Consider the following 16,518-nt stretch of genomic DNA (forward strand, 5'->3'; position numbering starts at 1 on the left):
GGCTCAAGTGATTCTCCTCCCTCTGCCTCCCAAGTAGCTGGGACTACAGGCACCTGCCACAATGCCCCGCAATTTTTTGGTTGCAGCCATCATTGTTATTTTGGCGGGCCCAGGCTGGATTCAAACCTGCCAACTCAGGTGTATGTGGCTGGCGCCTTAGTGGCTTGAGCCACAGGCACCAAGCCTCTCTCTCTCTCTCTTTTTTTTTTTTTTTAAAGAGACAGAGCTATGTTGCCCAGGCTAGACTTGAACTCCTGGGCTAAGGTGATCCTCCCACTTCAGCCACTTTTTTTTTTTTTTGAGACAGTCTCACTATGTTGCCTTTGGTAGAGTGCTGTGGCATCACAGCTCACAGCAACCTCCAACTCTTGGGCTTCAGTGATTCTCTTGCCTCAGCCTCTGAAGTAGCTGGGATAACAGGCACCTGCCACAACACCCAGCTATTTTTTGTTGTTGTTGTTGCAGTCGTCATTGTTATTTAGCTGGCCCAGGCCAGGTTTGAACCTGCCAGCCTCAGTGCATGTGGCCGACTCCGTAACCACTGTGCTATAGGTGCCAAGCTACTTCAGCCTCTTCTGAACCCAAATTCCTGTTGCTGAGCACCTCTGCCTTCCTGCAACTTGAAGGTCCCCTTTCTCAATGAAGGCTGAGAAATTTTTCCAGATAAGACACTAAAGAGGGCGGCGCCTATGGCTCAGTGAGTAGGGCGCAGGCCCCATATACCGAGAGTGGCGGGTTCAAACCCAGCCCCGGCCAAATTGCAACAAAAAAATAGCCTATTGTGGCAGGTGCCTATAGTCCCAGCTACTCGGGAGGCTGAGGCAAGAGAATTGCCTAAACCCAGGAGTTGCAGGTTGCTGGGAGCTGTGTGACGCCACAGCACTCTACTGATGGTGATAAAGTAAGACTTTGTCTCTTAAAAAAAAAAAAAGGACACTAAAGAGATATAACAAAATTGGATCATGGATGGGAGAGGAAATGCCATAAAGAATATTACTAGGACAACTGGCAAATTTGAGTAAGGACTACATATTAGATAACGGTATTTATTATAGACTGAATTATGCCCCCATTCATATGCTGATGTTCTATCCACCGCAGGATGTAATCATACTCGGAGATAAGGTCTTTAAAGAGGTAATTAAGTTAAAATGAGATCTTTAGGGTAGGCTCTAATCCAACCTTCCTGGCACCCTCATGAGATGAAGAAATCTGCACACACAGAGACACTGGATGCAGGCAAAACCCCGCCCTCTTTAGTGTCTTTAACCTGAGAAGGCTGCTGCCCGCACACCAAGGAGGCCTCAGAAGAAGCCAAACTCACTGACACCTTGATCTTAGACTACTGGCCTCCAAAATTGTGAGAAAATAAATTTGTTTAAGCCACACAGTCTGTGGCATTCTGTTATGGGAGCCCTGGAAAACAAATACAGTATAATACTGACGTTAAAGTTTCTGAAGATGAAAATCATTCCCTGGGTATAGATAACATTCTTAATCTTAGACGATTCTCCGTGAGCTACATAGGGGTAAAGGACCACGATGTCTGAAGTTTATTCTTACCTGGATCAGCAGTAATAAGTATGTAAACATGGAGTTACAGTAAATAAGGCAAACATGTTAATAAATGTTGTATTATTGAATCTAAGTGAGGAATAAATGACAGTTTATTGCATGATTTCTTTTCTTCCTTGCCTTTTTTTTTTTTTTTTTTAAGAGAACTATGTTGCCCAGGCTAGAATTGAACTCCTGGGCAACAGTGACCCTCCCAGCTCAGCCTCTTGAATAGCTGGGACCACACAGTAGGTACATGCTACCACACCCTACTGCTACTGTATTATTCTTGTAACTTGTCTGTAATTTTTTTTCAAAATAGAAAGTTTTTTTTTTTTTTTTTTTTTTTTTTGAGACAGAGCCTCACTGTGTCACCCTGGGTAGAGTGCCGTGGCATCATAGCTTACAGCAACCTCAAACCCTTGGGATCAAGTGGTCTTCTTGCCTCAGTTTTTCATTTTTAGTACAGATGGGGTCTCACTCTTCCTCAGGCTGGTCTGGAACTCGTGAGCTCAGGCAATCCACCCACCTCGGCCTCCTAGAGTGCTAGGATTACAGGCATGAGCCACCATGCCTGGCCCAGAATAGAAAGTTTTAAAAAAATTCTTTCTCTTATTTGAAGTGGGAACGGAGAGGGCTCGTCTAAAAAAAGACAACCCAATCACGGGATCCACGGCCTACCCTGAGCTGGGCACAGTGCCCAGCACTTCATGGGCACCTTGTCAGATGCACACCCATCCCTCTCAGGCATGGACGGTTGTTTCTCCTCTCACAGAGGAAAAATGAGGCTCTGAGACAGAAGCCACTGCCTGAGATCATATGGCGAAAAAGTGACACAGCTGGAAGTGAGCAAGTTGTGTCCACCCTCATGCCCTTCCTGCCTGTGCCTCTGTGCACAGCACGCACTTAATAAAAGGCTGAAAGGGAAAGGCAGCTGCACTGCTGAGAGAACAAGATCCCAGTACAAGCCCCTCAAGAGCAGCCAGACCTGCTGTGCTGACAGTCAGTGAGGTCCTGGGGGAGGATGGGAGGCAGGGCTGGTTGCTCTGGCAAAGAGCCCCTCACTTCTGGCCCTGGATGAGACTTCCAATATGCTGCACCCTGAATAAGGGTAGGCACCCTGGGCCTCGAGTGAGGTGGCAGTTCCCATCAGTCATACTTTCCAGAAGCTCCTGCTACATCCTCCTCCTCCTCCTAGTGAGGAGCCCATCCCTTGGAGGGGGCAAGGGACGCTGCTGAGGCTCCCACCCACTGCCTACAAGGATTCTCACGTTAGCCATCCCATACTCCACTCACCCATCCCTGCATGAGGGGGTGTGCCCAGAGCCCTCCACACTCCCCTCAGAACAGACACTCTCTCTCCTGCTCTCTTCACTCCATTCTCCCAAGGTGATAAACACACTTTATCCCTTTGCTTCAGCCAGTCTCAACAACATAGGACTCCACCATCCTTGTGAGTCCCAAAGCTGAGCCCTTCAGGCCTCCACGCCCAGCCAAGCTTCGCTTCCTGCACACCTCCAGGTCTCTTCTGTCCACCCTGGCCCTACCCACCTTGCCACCTGCTACAACGGCTCCAGTACTGGAACCGACACTAACAGCTCATTCTGGAGCTTTCACCAGTGACATCACTGGAGCCTCATAACCACTCTGGGAGGCAGCGACATCCCAAGCTAAATGCATCTCCATCACTAAAAATAGAGAAACTGAGGCTGAGGGAGGTGAAATAAGTGGCTAAGGTCACCCAGCTATGGAGCTGCGGAGCTGGAATTCAAACTCATGACTACCTTCCCTGAAGTCAGCGCTCGGAATTGTCGGCTCCTCAACAACCTAAACAGACTCAGCCAGCCTGGCATGGGATAACCCTACCCCCCAAATCCAAACACCCGCATTTCAAGGAACACCTGCTCACAAGAGCCTCTTCTGAGTCACTCTTCAGAGAGCATTTCTCTGCTCAACTTACTTTTTTTTGAGACAGTTTTACTTTGTCGCCCTCAGTACAGTGCCGTGGCATCATAGCTCACAGCATCCTCATACTCTTGGGCTCAAGTGATTCTCTTGCCTCAGTCTCCCGAGTAGCTCAGACTACAGGTGCCCACCACAATGCCCTGCTATTTTTAGAGACAGGGTCTCACTCTTGCTCAGGCTGGTCTCAAACCCATGAGTTTAGGCAATCTACCACCTGCCTCGGCCTCCCAGAGTGCTAGGATTACAGGAATGAGCCACCATGCCTGGCCCAACTTAACTTTCTTAAGTCTAGGATAGTTTCTGTGTAGCTCAAAGCCTGATGCTGCCCCTGCTCTGGGATCCATAAGAGTTACTTAATTGGAGAGGATACAGATTTGGGGCTACCCCAGGCCGGTGGCAGTGACTGGCCCAGGTCACAAGAAGCCTCAGACTCTGTGGTATGTAAGTAGAAGCAGAAACTCAGACATTCAGACCTAAAAATGTCAGAAGTAATCCAAATTCATATTATTGATATGGAAAGTAAGGGCCAGGAAAATTGTGACCTCTAGGGCCTGAAATCAGAGACTCCCTTTTCAGGTATCATGATCTGCAACCAGCTCCTGCCATGCAATCCTAGAATTTAGAGGGATTTATTTATTTATTTATTTTTATTATTATTATTTTTTTTTTTTTGTAGAGACAGAGTCTCACTGAACCGCCCTCGGGTAGAGTGCCGTGGCATCACACGGCTCACAGCAACCCCCAACTCTTGGGCTTACGTGATTCTCTTGCCTCAGCCTCCCGAGCAGCTGGGTAGAGGGATTTAGATCATTCATCTTCCTCACAAGGAGGGGCTCTGCTCTGTAAAAGCCCTGCAAATCAGTTGTCTAAACCCGGTGTGAGCACAATAATGGATAATAAAAATCACCCTTTCCCCAGAGGGCAGCTCTGGTTGTTTCAAACCAGTTTTTATAATAAATGGAATCTGGCTTTTCTGAAATTTCTATGTATTGATTCATTACTGCTCACTGGAACCAAAGAATTATCAACTTGTCTATGCCTTTAAATATTAATTTTTGTTGTCAGTATTCATGTTTTTTCCCAGGGTCTTATACTAACGTGAACCAACTGGACTTTTGTTAATTGTCTTGCTAAACTGTAAACTCTAAGAAGGCCAGGTACAGTTGGCTCAAGCCAGTAATCCCAGGACTCTGGAAGGCTGAGGTGAGAGGATGGCTTAAAGTCAGGAATTCCAGACCAGCTTGGTCAATACAGTGAGTTGTCGTTACCAAAAAAATCTAGCCAAGTGTGGTGGTGCACACCTGTAGTCCCAGCTACTCAGGAGGATCAACTGAGCCAACAGTTTGAGGTTATGACTGCACAGTGAGCTATGATTGTACCACTGTACTTCAGCCTGGGAAACAGGGCAAGACTCTGTTTCAAAAAAAAGAAAAGAAAGAAAAGACTTAGCTCTTTCATCATTGTTATATATCCCACTCTTAGGACTTGAGCTCAGTCTAAACACACGCTTTTGTAAAGTAAAAAAGATTAAACATAAAGATCCCTAAAACCACCAGCAGCTGAGGCTGAGAGAGCTTTATATCAAGTGTCATACAGCCAGTGAATGGTAGGTACAACAGGGATTTCGATGGAGCAAGAGGCTCACAGAGGGAAAGGCTCCTGCTCAGAGTTACATAGCAAGTGGGCAGAACTGGGACTGGAACTTAGAGCCTATAATTCAGTCCAATGTTTCATTTATCACGTTACCAACCAAACCACAAACTAAAATATGCTAATTTAAATTCGCAACTCAATCCTCCCTCGTACTGTTGACTCTCTTGCTTTGTTCTATTTTTCCTCTTTTCCATAGCACTTATCACCTTCTAACACACTTTACATACATTAGTAAGTTCTTAGAACATAAATGCCACTAAATCTTTTGTCTTTTTGCTCACTGATGTATTTCAAGCACCTACAACAGTGCTGCTTCATACAGTAAATGCTTAGTAAAGCAAATAAATTGGTCCAACAAGCGTTTATTAAACACTATCTATGCTGAGCTATGAACTATATCACTTTGCTGGATTCCAAAGCCACCCAAATAGTAATGTTCCCCAAATCCTAAAATAAGACAGCATCTCATCTGGCTCCAGAAAGGAGCTAGCAAAGCTAGCAAACCAACCCAAACCTATATATTTCTTTTCTTTCTTTTTTTTTGGAGAGACAGAGTCTCACTATGTCACCCTCCATAGAGTGATGTGGCGTCACAGCTCACAGCAACTCACACTCTTGGGCTTAAGCAATTCTCTTGCCTCAGCCTCCCAAGTAGCTGGGAGTACAGGCGCCCACCATGACACCTGGCTATTTGTTGTTGTTGTAGTTGTCATTGTTGTTTGGCAGGCCGGGGCTGGGTTCAAACCTGCCAGCTCTGGTGTCTGTGGCTGGTGCCCTAGCCGCTGAGCTCCAGGCACCGAACCTGTATTTCTCTAAAACAACTAAAGTCCCTAATAAAAACATAAGACACATCTTTGAAATGCACAGAACCTATATTTCCTAGAAGCTTCCTCTGAGAAGCAGTCTCATTCCACTCCTAACAAGGCCCAGCCAAGATTCAGAGAAGCTGCAGTCTCAACACAGCTGCCCACTGCTAGATTGACAGCTGCCACATTTTCGGCCTTACCTTTCTAAACAGCTCAATTAAGTATTCCACGGCACAGGTGGGCATCCTGGCCTCAGAGTGAGGATGGGTGCTGCTCATTTGTACCACATGCTCCTCCCTGGGACTTCAAATGAGGGGGAGAGTCCAGAAATGTCACTGGACCTTTTCTTAGTGGTGTCCAGTACTCCATGGTGGAAGGGCTGCTGGGCGGCCAAATCAGAGCCACCTCAGAATGTGAAAGCTGCAAACATCAACTACCAGGGTTCGTGAGCAATTCCAAGGAGGCTTTCCATCAGCTGACAGGGACACAGTGTCCAGGGAATGCCATGTGCATCTGGGTTTGGCTGAACCATTCTGCAAAGAACAAGACTTCGAGACTTTTAACATATGGCTTTTAACCAAAGACAAAAGGTTGTTCCAAGAAGTCTTGAATCTAAGGCAGAGAACAACAATCTCAGGGGAGACTGCTCCAGAGAAAAGGCATCCCAGAAATGCTGCCCTGCTTCAGAATGGTCTTCCTTAAGAGGGAACCAAACACAACCGCCAACAGCCCCGCCTTCTAGTAGCTACAGCAGCGAACATTTACTGAACTACTGTGCCAAGTCCGTCGCCAACCATGCAGCCTGCGACTGTTCCCTGCTCCACCCCTTAGCTGTGTAACTGAGGACGCCTATGCTCCTCCCGGCTTCAGCATCCTCATTTGTAGCATGAGAAACTAAATCTACCTCATAGGATTGCTGGGAGAATTCATTGACATAATGCTTAGCCTAGCGCCTGCCACATAGTAAATTCTGAACAAGAAGTACTCATTTCAAAGCAAAGAGTCTCATATTAAGAAAAGGAAAACTGGGCGGCGCCTGTGGCTCAGTGAACAGGGCCCCGGCCCCATATACCGAGGGTGGCGGGTTCAAACCCAGCCCCGGCCAAACTGCAACAAAAAAATAGCCGCGCGTTGTGGCGGGCGCCTGTAGTCCCAGCTACTCGGGAGGCTGAGGCAGGAGAATCGCCTAAGCCCAGGAGTTGGGAGGTTGCTGTGAGCTGTGTGACGCCACGGCACTCTACCGAGGGCCATAAAGTGAAACTCTGTCTCTACAAAAAAAAAAAAAGAAAGAAAGAAAAGGAAAACTATTATTTCAGGGGTTCCTAAAAGTCCCACAAGCCTACATTTATGCATGTAGTTATTTCTAAGCGTTTGCTAATACCTGTTTCTCAAAATAAACTTTATCCTCACAGCATCTTTAGGGTGGAAAGGGCGGAGGGCAGAGCGACGGCTCTCCTGACAAAAGGAGGAAAACAAGACCCGTGAAGGTCCAGGGAGGCGGCCAGCAAGCCCCGAAGAGGAGCCGTCTGGCCTCAACCCCTCCTCGGTGGCTTCAAAATATCAGACGCGCCTCTACTTGAGGAGAAGCTGGAGGCCTTTACTTGCGGGGCAGTCGGCGTTGGGACTTAATTCACCACCGCAAAGAAGTGGTCATCTTTTGTTCCTAAAGGAAAAAATGCTCGTCAGGGCACAGAAGCTTGAGGAAATAAAAATCAGCGCCCAGAGACGCCACGCGCATACTTTCAACGCTGGAATAGGCCCCGACTGGAGTAGAGGAGGGGGCGGCAGCGGCCAGGGGGTCCCGCTCTGCGCTCACCTGGCCGCGACGTTCGGCGCACCCAGCAGGGCTGGGCTGGGGTCGTCCCTGCTCGGAAAGGCCCAGCCCCAAGAATCAGCCGGCTGCGACCCCGCACTCACCTGCCGTAGCAACTGCGCCGCCGCCGCCTGTCAGTCAAGCGCCCCTTAGGCTGCGCAGCGCGGCGTTGTGGGTCTGGCCGACCGCGCCCCTCCTCCCAGGCAGTCCAATCAGGAGAAGCTACGTCACGGGAGTGGAGGCCGTGACCACGCGGGCTGTGCGTTTGGGGTGGGGCCAAGCGGGGCTGGCGCTCTGACCGCACTGCGGCGCGCCGGAAGCAGCCTGGGCCACAGTGCCGAGGGTGGGCGGCTGGTCCGTGGGGCCGGCGCCACCATGCCTGTCACCAGGAAGACTTTCCGTCGGCGACGAGCGGACTCGGAGTCGGAGGAAGATGAACAGGATTCAGAGGAGGTTAGGTGAGTTTGGTACCGGGTTTCCAGAGGCAGGAACCGAGAGACTGGCTTGAGGGACTCACTGACAGGGGTTATTGTCTCTTTTGCGGGCAAAGAAATTGAGACTCCTGAGGGATGAGGACGCCCCGCCTAAGGCCGCACAGTAGTTGATAGAGATGCCCCCGGGATGTGCTGTGGATCTGACTCCCAGTGGATCTAGGCGCGGCGTCGCCCTTTGGACCACTCTTCCGGCATCTCAGCAGCGAGTGGGGCAGGGATGCCCTGGAAGCTGCCTGTTGGCTCTGGGCTCCGCTGAGAGTCTCTCAACCTAGGCATCGCCATTTTCTTTTTAGATTAAAACTGGAAGAGACCAGAGAGGTGCAGAACTTGAGGAAGAGGCCCAACGGGGTGAGGTGGGTACCGCGGAAGAAGGGTGAGGAAGAAGAAGCGGGGATGACAGACACGCCCCCGCCCAGGTCCCTGTCACAAATATTTTCTCAGACGTAGCTGCTTCTATTTGCCGGTACTGCCCGAAGAGGGGACTGGCGTTCTTTGCAAAGGACATGCCCCCAGCCATGTGGTCTTAGGGTATGCTCCAGAGGTACAGAAACAGGTCACTACTCGCATTCTTACTGCATCCGATTAATTGTGAAATGCACGTTAATCCTTAAGAGTTTGAAAATTTTAGAAAGGTACAATTGAGAAAATGAACAGCACCAATAATGCTTCCCATCCAGAGATAACCAGCATTAACATTAAATATTCTTCCATTCTGTTCCCTCCTCCCGCCCCCGCCCTTTTGTAAAGATTGTCTCTTTTATATGTACTTTATTCCTTGCTATTTTCAACTTGCTATGATATTATGGGCGTTCACCCATACCGTGGCCTTTTTTCCCCTTCTATCTAACAAGGATGGCCTGTAGTAAAATTGCACTAGATGTATGTACCATAATTTGTTAACAAATCCCCAACTTTGGGACATGTAGGTCATTTTGTGAATTTTAAACACCAAGGCTGCAGTAGATATTCTTTTTTTTTTTTAAATGGTTAATTTTCTTTTTTTTTTTATTTATTTTTTATTTTTTTGTGGTTTTTGGCCGAGGCTGGATTTGAACCCACCACCTCCAGCATATGGGACCAGCGCCCTACTCCTTGAGCCACAGGCGCCACCCAGCAGTAGATATTCTTTTTTTTTTTCTCGTAGAGACAGAGTCTCACTTTATGGCCCTCGGTAGAGTGCCGTGGCCTCACACAGCTCACAGCAACCTCCAACTCCTGGGCTCAAGCGATTCTCTTGCCTCAGCCTCCCGAGTAGCTGGGACTACAGGCGCCCACCACAACGCCCAGCTATTTTTTTTTTTTTTTTTGGTTGCAGTTTGGCCGGGGCCGGGTTTGAACCCGCAACCCTCGGTATATGGGGCCGGCGCCTTACCGACTGAGCCACAGGCGCCGCCCTGCAGTAGATATTCCTTTACATTTGTCTTTAGCTGCATTTTCCCTGATGGCAAAAATCTTAGATATGATATTTCTAGGCCAATATAATGCCAAATAGCTTTGCAGGAAAGTGTACCACTTCACTCACCACCCTCCCCTGCTCCACCCACAATATTTACAGTGTTTATTGAGCCCTGTTTTATTCCAATGGACTTCTCCAGCTGGCTTTCTTGCCTGCCCCTCACAACTCTCCCTCTTGCATTAATGTTTCAGTCTACAGACTTCCTGATTGTTTCTCCTCATCTCTGAATTGTGCCATTTTTCTCTCCCTCCCCTCCTTTTTTTGTTTTGCTAGTGCTGTGGCCCTGCTGGTGGGAGAGAAGATACAAGAAGAGACCACTTTAGTAGTAAGTTATGGAGTCTTCTCTGGCAGTTCATCCTGTGGCTGCTCTCCAGTTGAGAGATTGTGCTTTAAAAAAAAAAAAAATCCACTGCCATTTGTATATATGCTTCCTCTACGCTGCGTTTGTTTTCTGCAGGATGATCCCTTTCAAATGAAGACAGGTGGTATGGTGGATATGAAGAAACTGAAGGAAAGGGGCAAAGATAAGTAAGTGCAGAATAGGCTGAGATGCAAACTCACCTTTATCCCTGCCCCAGTGTGTTTGCCCTCAGAGAACAGAGGTCTACAGCAGCAATTTTAATAGGCTATCTTGAGGTAGCCTTTGTGTTTTGTAAAGAGTATCTTAATTAAAACCAAAAGAAGGCTCAGTGCTTATAGCTCAAGCGGCTAGGGCACTAGCCACATACACTGGAGCTGGTGAGTTCATATCCAGCCCTGGCCTGCCAAACAATGACACCTACAACCAAAAAATGGCCAGGTGTTTTCGCCGGTGCCTGTAGTCCCAGCTGCTTGGGAAGCTGAGGCAAGAGAACCACTTAAGCCCAGGAGTTGAGGTTGCTGTGAGCTGTGACACCATAGCGCTCTACTCAGGGCAACAGCTTGAGGCTCTGTCTCAAAAAAAAAAAAAGAAGACCAAAACTCTTAAAAAGTTAGCTTAGAGCTGAGTAGGTAGAGTCCTGTGATTGTCTTACAAACCCATGTGTAAGTTTTGTATAAAAACACAATTACAGGCTCGGTGCCTGTAGCTCAAGCAGCTAAGGCGCCAGCCGCATACACCTGAGCTGGTGAGTTCAAATCTAGCCCAGGCCTGCCAAACAATAATGATGACGGCTGTAACCAAAGAATAGCCAGGAGTTCTGGTAGGCGCCTATAGTCCCAGCTACTTGGGAGGTGGAGGCAGGAGAATTGCTTGAGCCCAGGAGTTGGAGGTTGCTGTGATCTGTGATGCCACACACTCTACTCAGGATGACAGCTCGAGGCTCTGTCTCAAAAAAAAAAAAAAAGAAAAAAACACAATTACAAAAAGTTTAAAAAATAAAAATACAGTCAGCCTTCCATATCTACTGGTACTTCATTTGTGGATTCAACTAAATGCAGATAGAAAATATTTGGGCCGGGTGCAGTGGCTCATGCCTGTAATCCTAGCACTCTGGGAGGCCGAGGCAAGTAGATTGGCTAAGCTCATGAGTTCAAGACCAGCCTGAGCCAGAGCAAGACCCTGTCTCTAAAAATAGTAGTCCCTGGCTCGGCGCCTGTAGCTCAGCAGCTAGAACGCCAGCCACGTACACTGGAACTGGTGTGGTTCAAATCCAGCCCGGGCCTGCCAAATAACAATGACAAGTACAGCCGAAAAATAGGTAGGCGTTGTGGCAGGTGGCTGTAGTCCCAGCTACTTGGGAGGCTGAGGCAAGAGAATTGCTTAAGCCCAAGAGTGCTGTGAGCTGTGACACCACGGCACTCTATCCAGGGCAACAGCTTGAGACTCTAAATAAATAAAAGTAGTACTCCTAGGTACTCAGGAGGTTGATGTAAGAGAATCACTTGAGCCCAAGAGTTTGAGGTTGCTGTGAGCTATGATGCCACAGCACTCTACTGAGGGTGACAAAGTGAGACTCTGTCTCACAAAAAGAGAAAAAATATTCATAAAAAATTAAAAATAACTTGGCTTGGTGCCTCTAGCACAGTGGTTACAGTGCCAGCCACATACACCAAGACTGGCGGGTTCGAACCTGGCCTGGGCCAGCTAAAGAACAATGACAACTGCAACAAAAAATAGCTGGGCATTGTGGCAGGCACCTGTAGTTCCAGCTACTAGAGAGGCTGAAGCAGGAGAATCACTTAAGCCTAAGAATTTGAGGTTGCTGTGAGCTGTGTTACCATGGCACTACTGAGGGTGACATAGATTCTGTCTCAAAAAAAGAAAAGAAAATTAAAAATAATAATATGATAGTAGGGTGGCGCCTGTGGCTCAACAGAGTAAGGCGCCGGCCCCATATGCCAGAGGTGCTGGGTTCAAACCCAGCCCTGGCCAAAAAAAAAATAGTAAAAAAATATTATAAATTTAAGGACTACAGTACAATAACTATTTACATAGCATTCACATTGTATTGGGTATTATAGGTAACCTAGAGATGATTTAAACTATATGGCAGGATGTACATAGGTTATATCCAAATACACCGTGTACATCATCTTATATAAAGGACTTGAACAGCCATGGAGTTTGGCACCTTTACGTAGTCCTGGAGCAGTTACCAAGAGACAGTTTTAGCCACTCATTCCTCACAAGTGTCATCGGAGGCCAACACTTTGCATATATTTCTAGTTCTATTTACATATCATACCATATTGTATATTTTCTCCCAGGCATCAACAGGATATTATAGTTTTTTTGTTGTGTCCTTGTTTTTTCCTTAGAAAATAAAACCCAGCCTTGCTGAGTTGTGACTTGAAAGCTCTGCCTCGTTGTTCTCTTCCTTCAGGATCAGTGAAGAGGAAGACCTTCACCTGGGGACTTCGTTTTCTGCAGAAACCAACCGAAGGGACGAGGATGCAGACATGTGAGTGTCAGTCTGTCTGGCCTTGAGTGATTGGAGCTGGGCTCCAGTCAGAGTCCACAATGTTTAGTTACAAATGACATTTCTAACATTTTCTAAAAGGTGTCAGAGTTGGCCCTTCTCTCCCTGTCTCCCAGGCCTGAGAACTTTTAAAACCTCTTAAAAGTTCTTTAAAAGTGGCCAAGCATGGTGGCTCACACCTATAATCCCAGTACTTTGGGAGTCTGAGGTGGGAGGATTACTTGAGCCTAGGAGTTCAAGACCAGCCTGGGCAACATAGTGAGACCCTAAAACAAAAGTAAGTTCTTTAAAAGGGTAGTTCTTGGGATTTTAGGTTCCATGGCTAATTCCATTTCCCCCAAACATTGCAGGCATTAACACAGACTTGGCCTACTTCTTATTTTGACGACAAGGCTGTTAAACAGCTGCCATCTTTCTGTCTTCAAAAAAGCTTATATGGGCAGCGCCTGTGGCTCAAAAGGAGTAGAGCGCCGGCCCCATATGCTGGAGGTGGCAGGTTCAAGCCCAGCCCTGGCCAAAAACTGCAAAAAAAAAAAAAAAAAAGCTTATATAACACCAATAGATAAGTAGGATGTAATCTCGTTATATAGGTTGGTGTTTTAAGTTGAAAATTTCTAACTTAATGAAAAATTTAAGTTGTTTTCATTTTTCTCACTTCTTCATGGACCATCACCTGTCTCTGAGCCAGTGTCAGGAACCACTGATTTGGGAGGCATCTGTTGTGAGCTTCCTGCTTCTCCCTGAGCCCTGTAGGTTTCTCATTTCAGGATGAAGTACATTGAGACAGAGCTGAAGAAGAGGAAAGGGATTGTGGAACATGAGGAACAGAAGGTCAAACCAAAGAATGCAGAGGACTGTCTTTATGAACTTCCCGAAAACATCCGTGTTTCCTCAGCAAAGAAGACCGAGGAAATGCTTTCCAACCAGATGCTGAGCGGCATCCCTGAAGTGGACCTTGGCATTGAGTATGTTTCATGCCCTGTAGGCAGAGGGAAGAATTCTCTACTGTCCAGTTAAAAGTTACAGAGACACAGTTTCTTCCCTGTGTCCTTGGGAACTGATTAATATAAACTGGAATCGCTCCAGCAGGTTGTCACCAAGAATTACTCTGAAGTTTTGGTCAGAGGAGTTGAGGAGACTTAAGGGACCCTAACCACTGTTTCTTTAGCCTTTGTTCACGGCTGTTCCATTGTCCTAATCAAGCCCTTTATTCTTCTGTTTTCTTCTAGCAGGAGCCATGTTTAAAGCTCACCCTCCCCCCAACCCCCATGATTTTCCTTTCATTTTAACTACAGAATATCTGTAAGGGGGATTGTCATGGAAGAAATACAATGATCAGAATCATCCTGGGGTACAGAGAAAACTGAGAGACTTCTGGGTTCCCTCTTTTCTGTTCTCACTAGCTTTGAACCTTAGGCAGTTCACTTTATTTCTCTGAGACTTCATTTCCTCTTGATCAGAAGAGGAAAATCAATTCTAGTTCTTCAGTGGCTGTGAGAGCACCATTAGAATGTGACTTCAAGGGTGCTTGGTGAACCATACAGAACTGTGCCCTGGGACAGCTGCTTCTTACGCAGTGTGGGCTGCCAGCCTCACCACTCAATTCCACCTGAGTACTGAAGATGCTGTGGTCTCATATGTGGTGTGGTTTCTTTCTCCCCATAGTGCTAAAATAAAAAATATCATTTCCACGGAGGATGCCAAGGCTCGTCTACTGGCAGAGCAGCAGAATAAGAAGAAAGACAGTGAGACATCCTTCGTGCCTACCAACATGGCTGTGAATTACGTGCAGCACAACCGATGTGAGCCTCTCAGGGAATGCGGCCCCACGCCTTTCCCCTATTTGGCTTGAGGTCCCCAGGAACCTCTCATACTCTGTCTGATGTGTCCTCTGGTCTTTTTTGGTCCAGTTTATCATGAGGAGCTCAATGCTCCCATACGGAGAAACAAAGAAGAGCCCAAAGCCCGACCCTTGAGAGTGGGTGACACAGAGAAGCCAGAGCCTGAGCGTGAGTACCCTGACGTCTTGGGGCTTCCCAGAGTGGTCAGTGCTCTGGGGGGCCTGTGGAGGCAAAGTGGGGCTGGGCAGGGGCAGAGCTGCAGCTTTGAAACCCAGGCATCTGAGTTCCAGTCCAAGCTCCAGACGCTGAATGTGTGTTTTCCCCTTTCCAAGTCTCGGTTTCCTCATCTAGAAAATAGGTATAGTAATAGAACCTACTTCTTGGGTTGCCCTAAGGACCCACTGGGCTAGCAAGCACAGTAGACACTAAGAAGTTTAAATATTTTAATAAGCAGAAATAAAAGTTACTCATAAACAAGGTATTTACTGAGGCTCTGCTGTATTCTTAATGCAGTAGATGGAGCACGTGGGTGCCTGCAGGGAACGAGACAGCCATGGTCTCCCTAGCACTGGGCTCCAGCATGGCAAATAGCGTGCTCTGGTCTTTTCCTTCCCAGGGTCCCCTCCTAACCGCAAACGCCCTGCTAATGAGAAGGCCACTGACGACTATCACTATGAAAAGTTCAAGAAGATGAACAGGCGGTACTGAGACTGGCAGACTGTGATGTAAATAGCACCTTTAACTCCCTCCTTCCCTCCCTCCCTTCCTTCCCTCTCTCCCTCTCTCTCTCCGTTTCCCTCTGTCTGTCTCTCCCCCTCTCTCCTGAAGCCTGCTTGTATGCTAGCAGACAGTTTCAAAAACAGACTCGAATTAGTCCTGCTGCTTACCTGCTGGATTACCCAAGCACTAAATTTGTAACTTTTTGAAACAAAACAACATTTAGTTTTCCTATTTGGGGGCAAACTCTATCATGAGAATTATTAAATCTTGTTTGTAATATGTTGACTTCCTCTCAATATTTGTTTTGAGTCAAGAGGAAACAACTGTGTGTTCATGGTGTGATGACATCCTTTAGATAGTGCTTTTGTTAGGCAATCACGTCTTTCACATATTTTAAATGGGGGGTCACAAATCCTTCCTGATTGTTCAGGGTAGGTCCAGCTGACAGCAGAAAAATCTAGGATGAGAACAAAGGGATACTGGCATTTTCTGACTTTTACAAAGTTATCTGTTTCTTTAAAAGAGAAAAAAAGCAAAAACTACATTTCTTACCACTTCAAGAATTGAATTATTAAATATGAGATGAATCTAACCTTATTGTTTGTATTGTGTTTCCTTATACCAACATCAGATGTTTTCAAAGCCTGGGGTTTGGGTAGTTCAAATGTAGAACTGAATTTACTGAGATTTTCTCATTTAGTCAAAGACATACTCCAACCTGCCAGCTGTCAGTCCCTTCCCACTTACCCTGTCATTTTTCCTGAGGCATTTACATGGGCAGGGATAGGAAAGAGCTGGTCGGTTGACTTCTGCTGATTTAGAGCAGGTATTGATTACAGAGGTTTGGATCTGAAGTCACCTCTGAGCCCTGCTCACAGTTGTATACCTAGGCAAATCCCTTTCCCTCTTAGCCTCAGTTTTCTCATCTGTAAAACAAAGAATCTTTTCTTCTCTACTAGAATGCAAGCTCAATGAAGGCAGGAGCCAGGTGTACCTCAGTTTTTCTTTGAATCCCTGGGCCATAGCCCATAATCTGACACAGGCAATCGTTAAAGCTGTGAATGAATGAGCGATCCCTGTATGCAGTGTTTGGCTTATAATAAGTGTGCAAAACTGTTTTAATGCAATGTGAGAAAGTTGAGCATTAAAAATGTTTCCAGACTATTTTAACAAACATTAGATCTCACAACACACAAGGGTAACTGAGTCTAGCACATCCCTGGCACACAGGCACATTTGTAGGATAAACAGTTCCTGCTTGTCGGAGAGTGCCCTTTGCTCAAGGAAAGGGAAGCTGCCCCAGTGTAAAAGTGGCC

General features: G+C 46.9%; 2 protein-coding genes across 5 annotated transcripts in view; one reads left to right on the forward strand and one right to left on the reverse strand.

The window, feature by feature from the left end:
* USP20 (ubiquitin specific peptidase 20) overlaps positions 1–8,008 on the reverse strand; it is a 55,478-nt gene extending 47,470 nt beyond the window's left edge. For 2 of the 4 annotated variants that reach the window (XM_053559823.1, XM_053559789.1), the window contains exon 1: positions 7,896–8,008. The gene's annotated coding sequence lies outside the window, so the exon portion shown is untranslated. Of the gene's footprint in view, positions 1–7,794 lie in introns of all 4 variants that reach the window. The other 2 variants (XM_053559815.1, XM_053559794.1) reach the window with 2 other exon arrangements.
* Positions 8,009–8,064: 56 nt separating this feature from the next.
* C2H9orf78 (chromosome 2 C9orf78 homolog) lies at positions 8,065–15,794 on the forward strand. The gene is made up of 9 exons (XM_053559911.1): positions 8,065–8,249; positions 8,579–8,638; positions 10,015–10,066; positions 10,199–10,269; positions 12,546–12,623; positions 13,409–13,606; positions 14,307–14,443; positions 14,552–14,650; positions 15,099–15,794. The coding sequence occupies exons 1-9, from the start codon at positions 8,167–8,169 to the stop codon at positions 15,188–15,190; spliced, it is 870 nt and encodes a 289-aa protein (XP_053415886.1). The 5' UTR covers positions 8,065–8,166; the 3' UTR covers positions 15,191–15,794.
* Positions 15,795–16,518: the final 724 nt, after the last annotated feature.

The sequence above is a fragment of the Nycticebus coucang genome, chromosome 2, assembly GCF_027406575.1.
Source record: "Nycticebus coucang isolate mNycCou1 chromosome 2, mNycCou1.pri, whole genome shotgun sequence".
Lineage (NCBI taxonomy): Eukaryota > Metazoa > Chordata > Mammalia > Primates > Lorisidae > Nycticebus > Nycticebus coucang.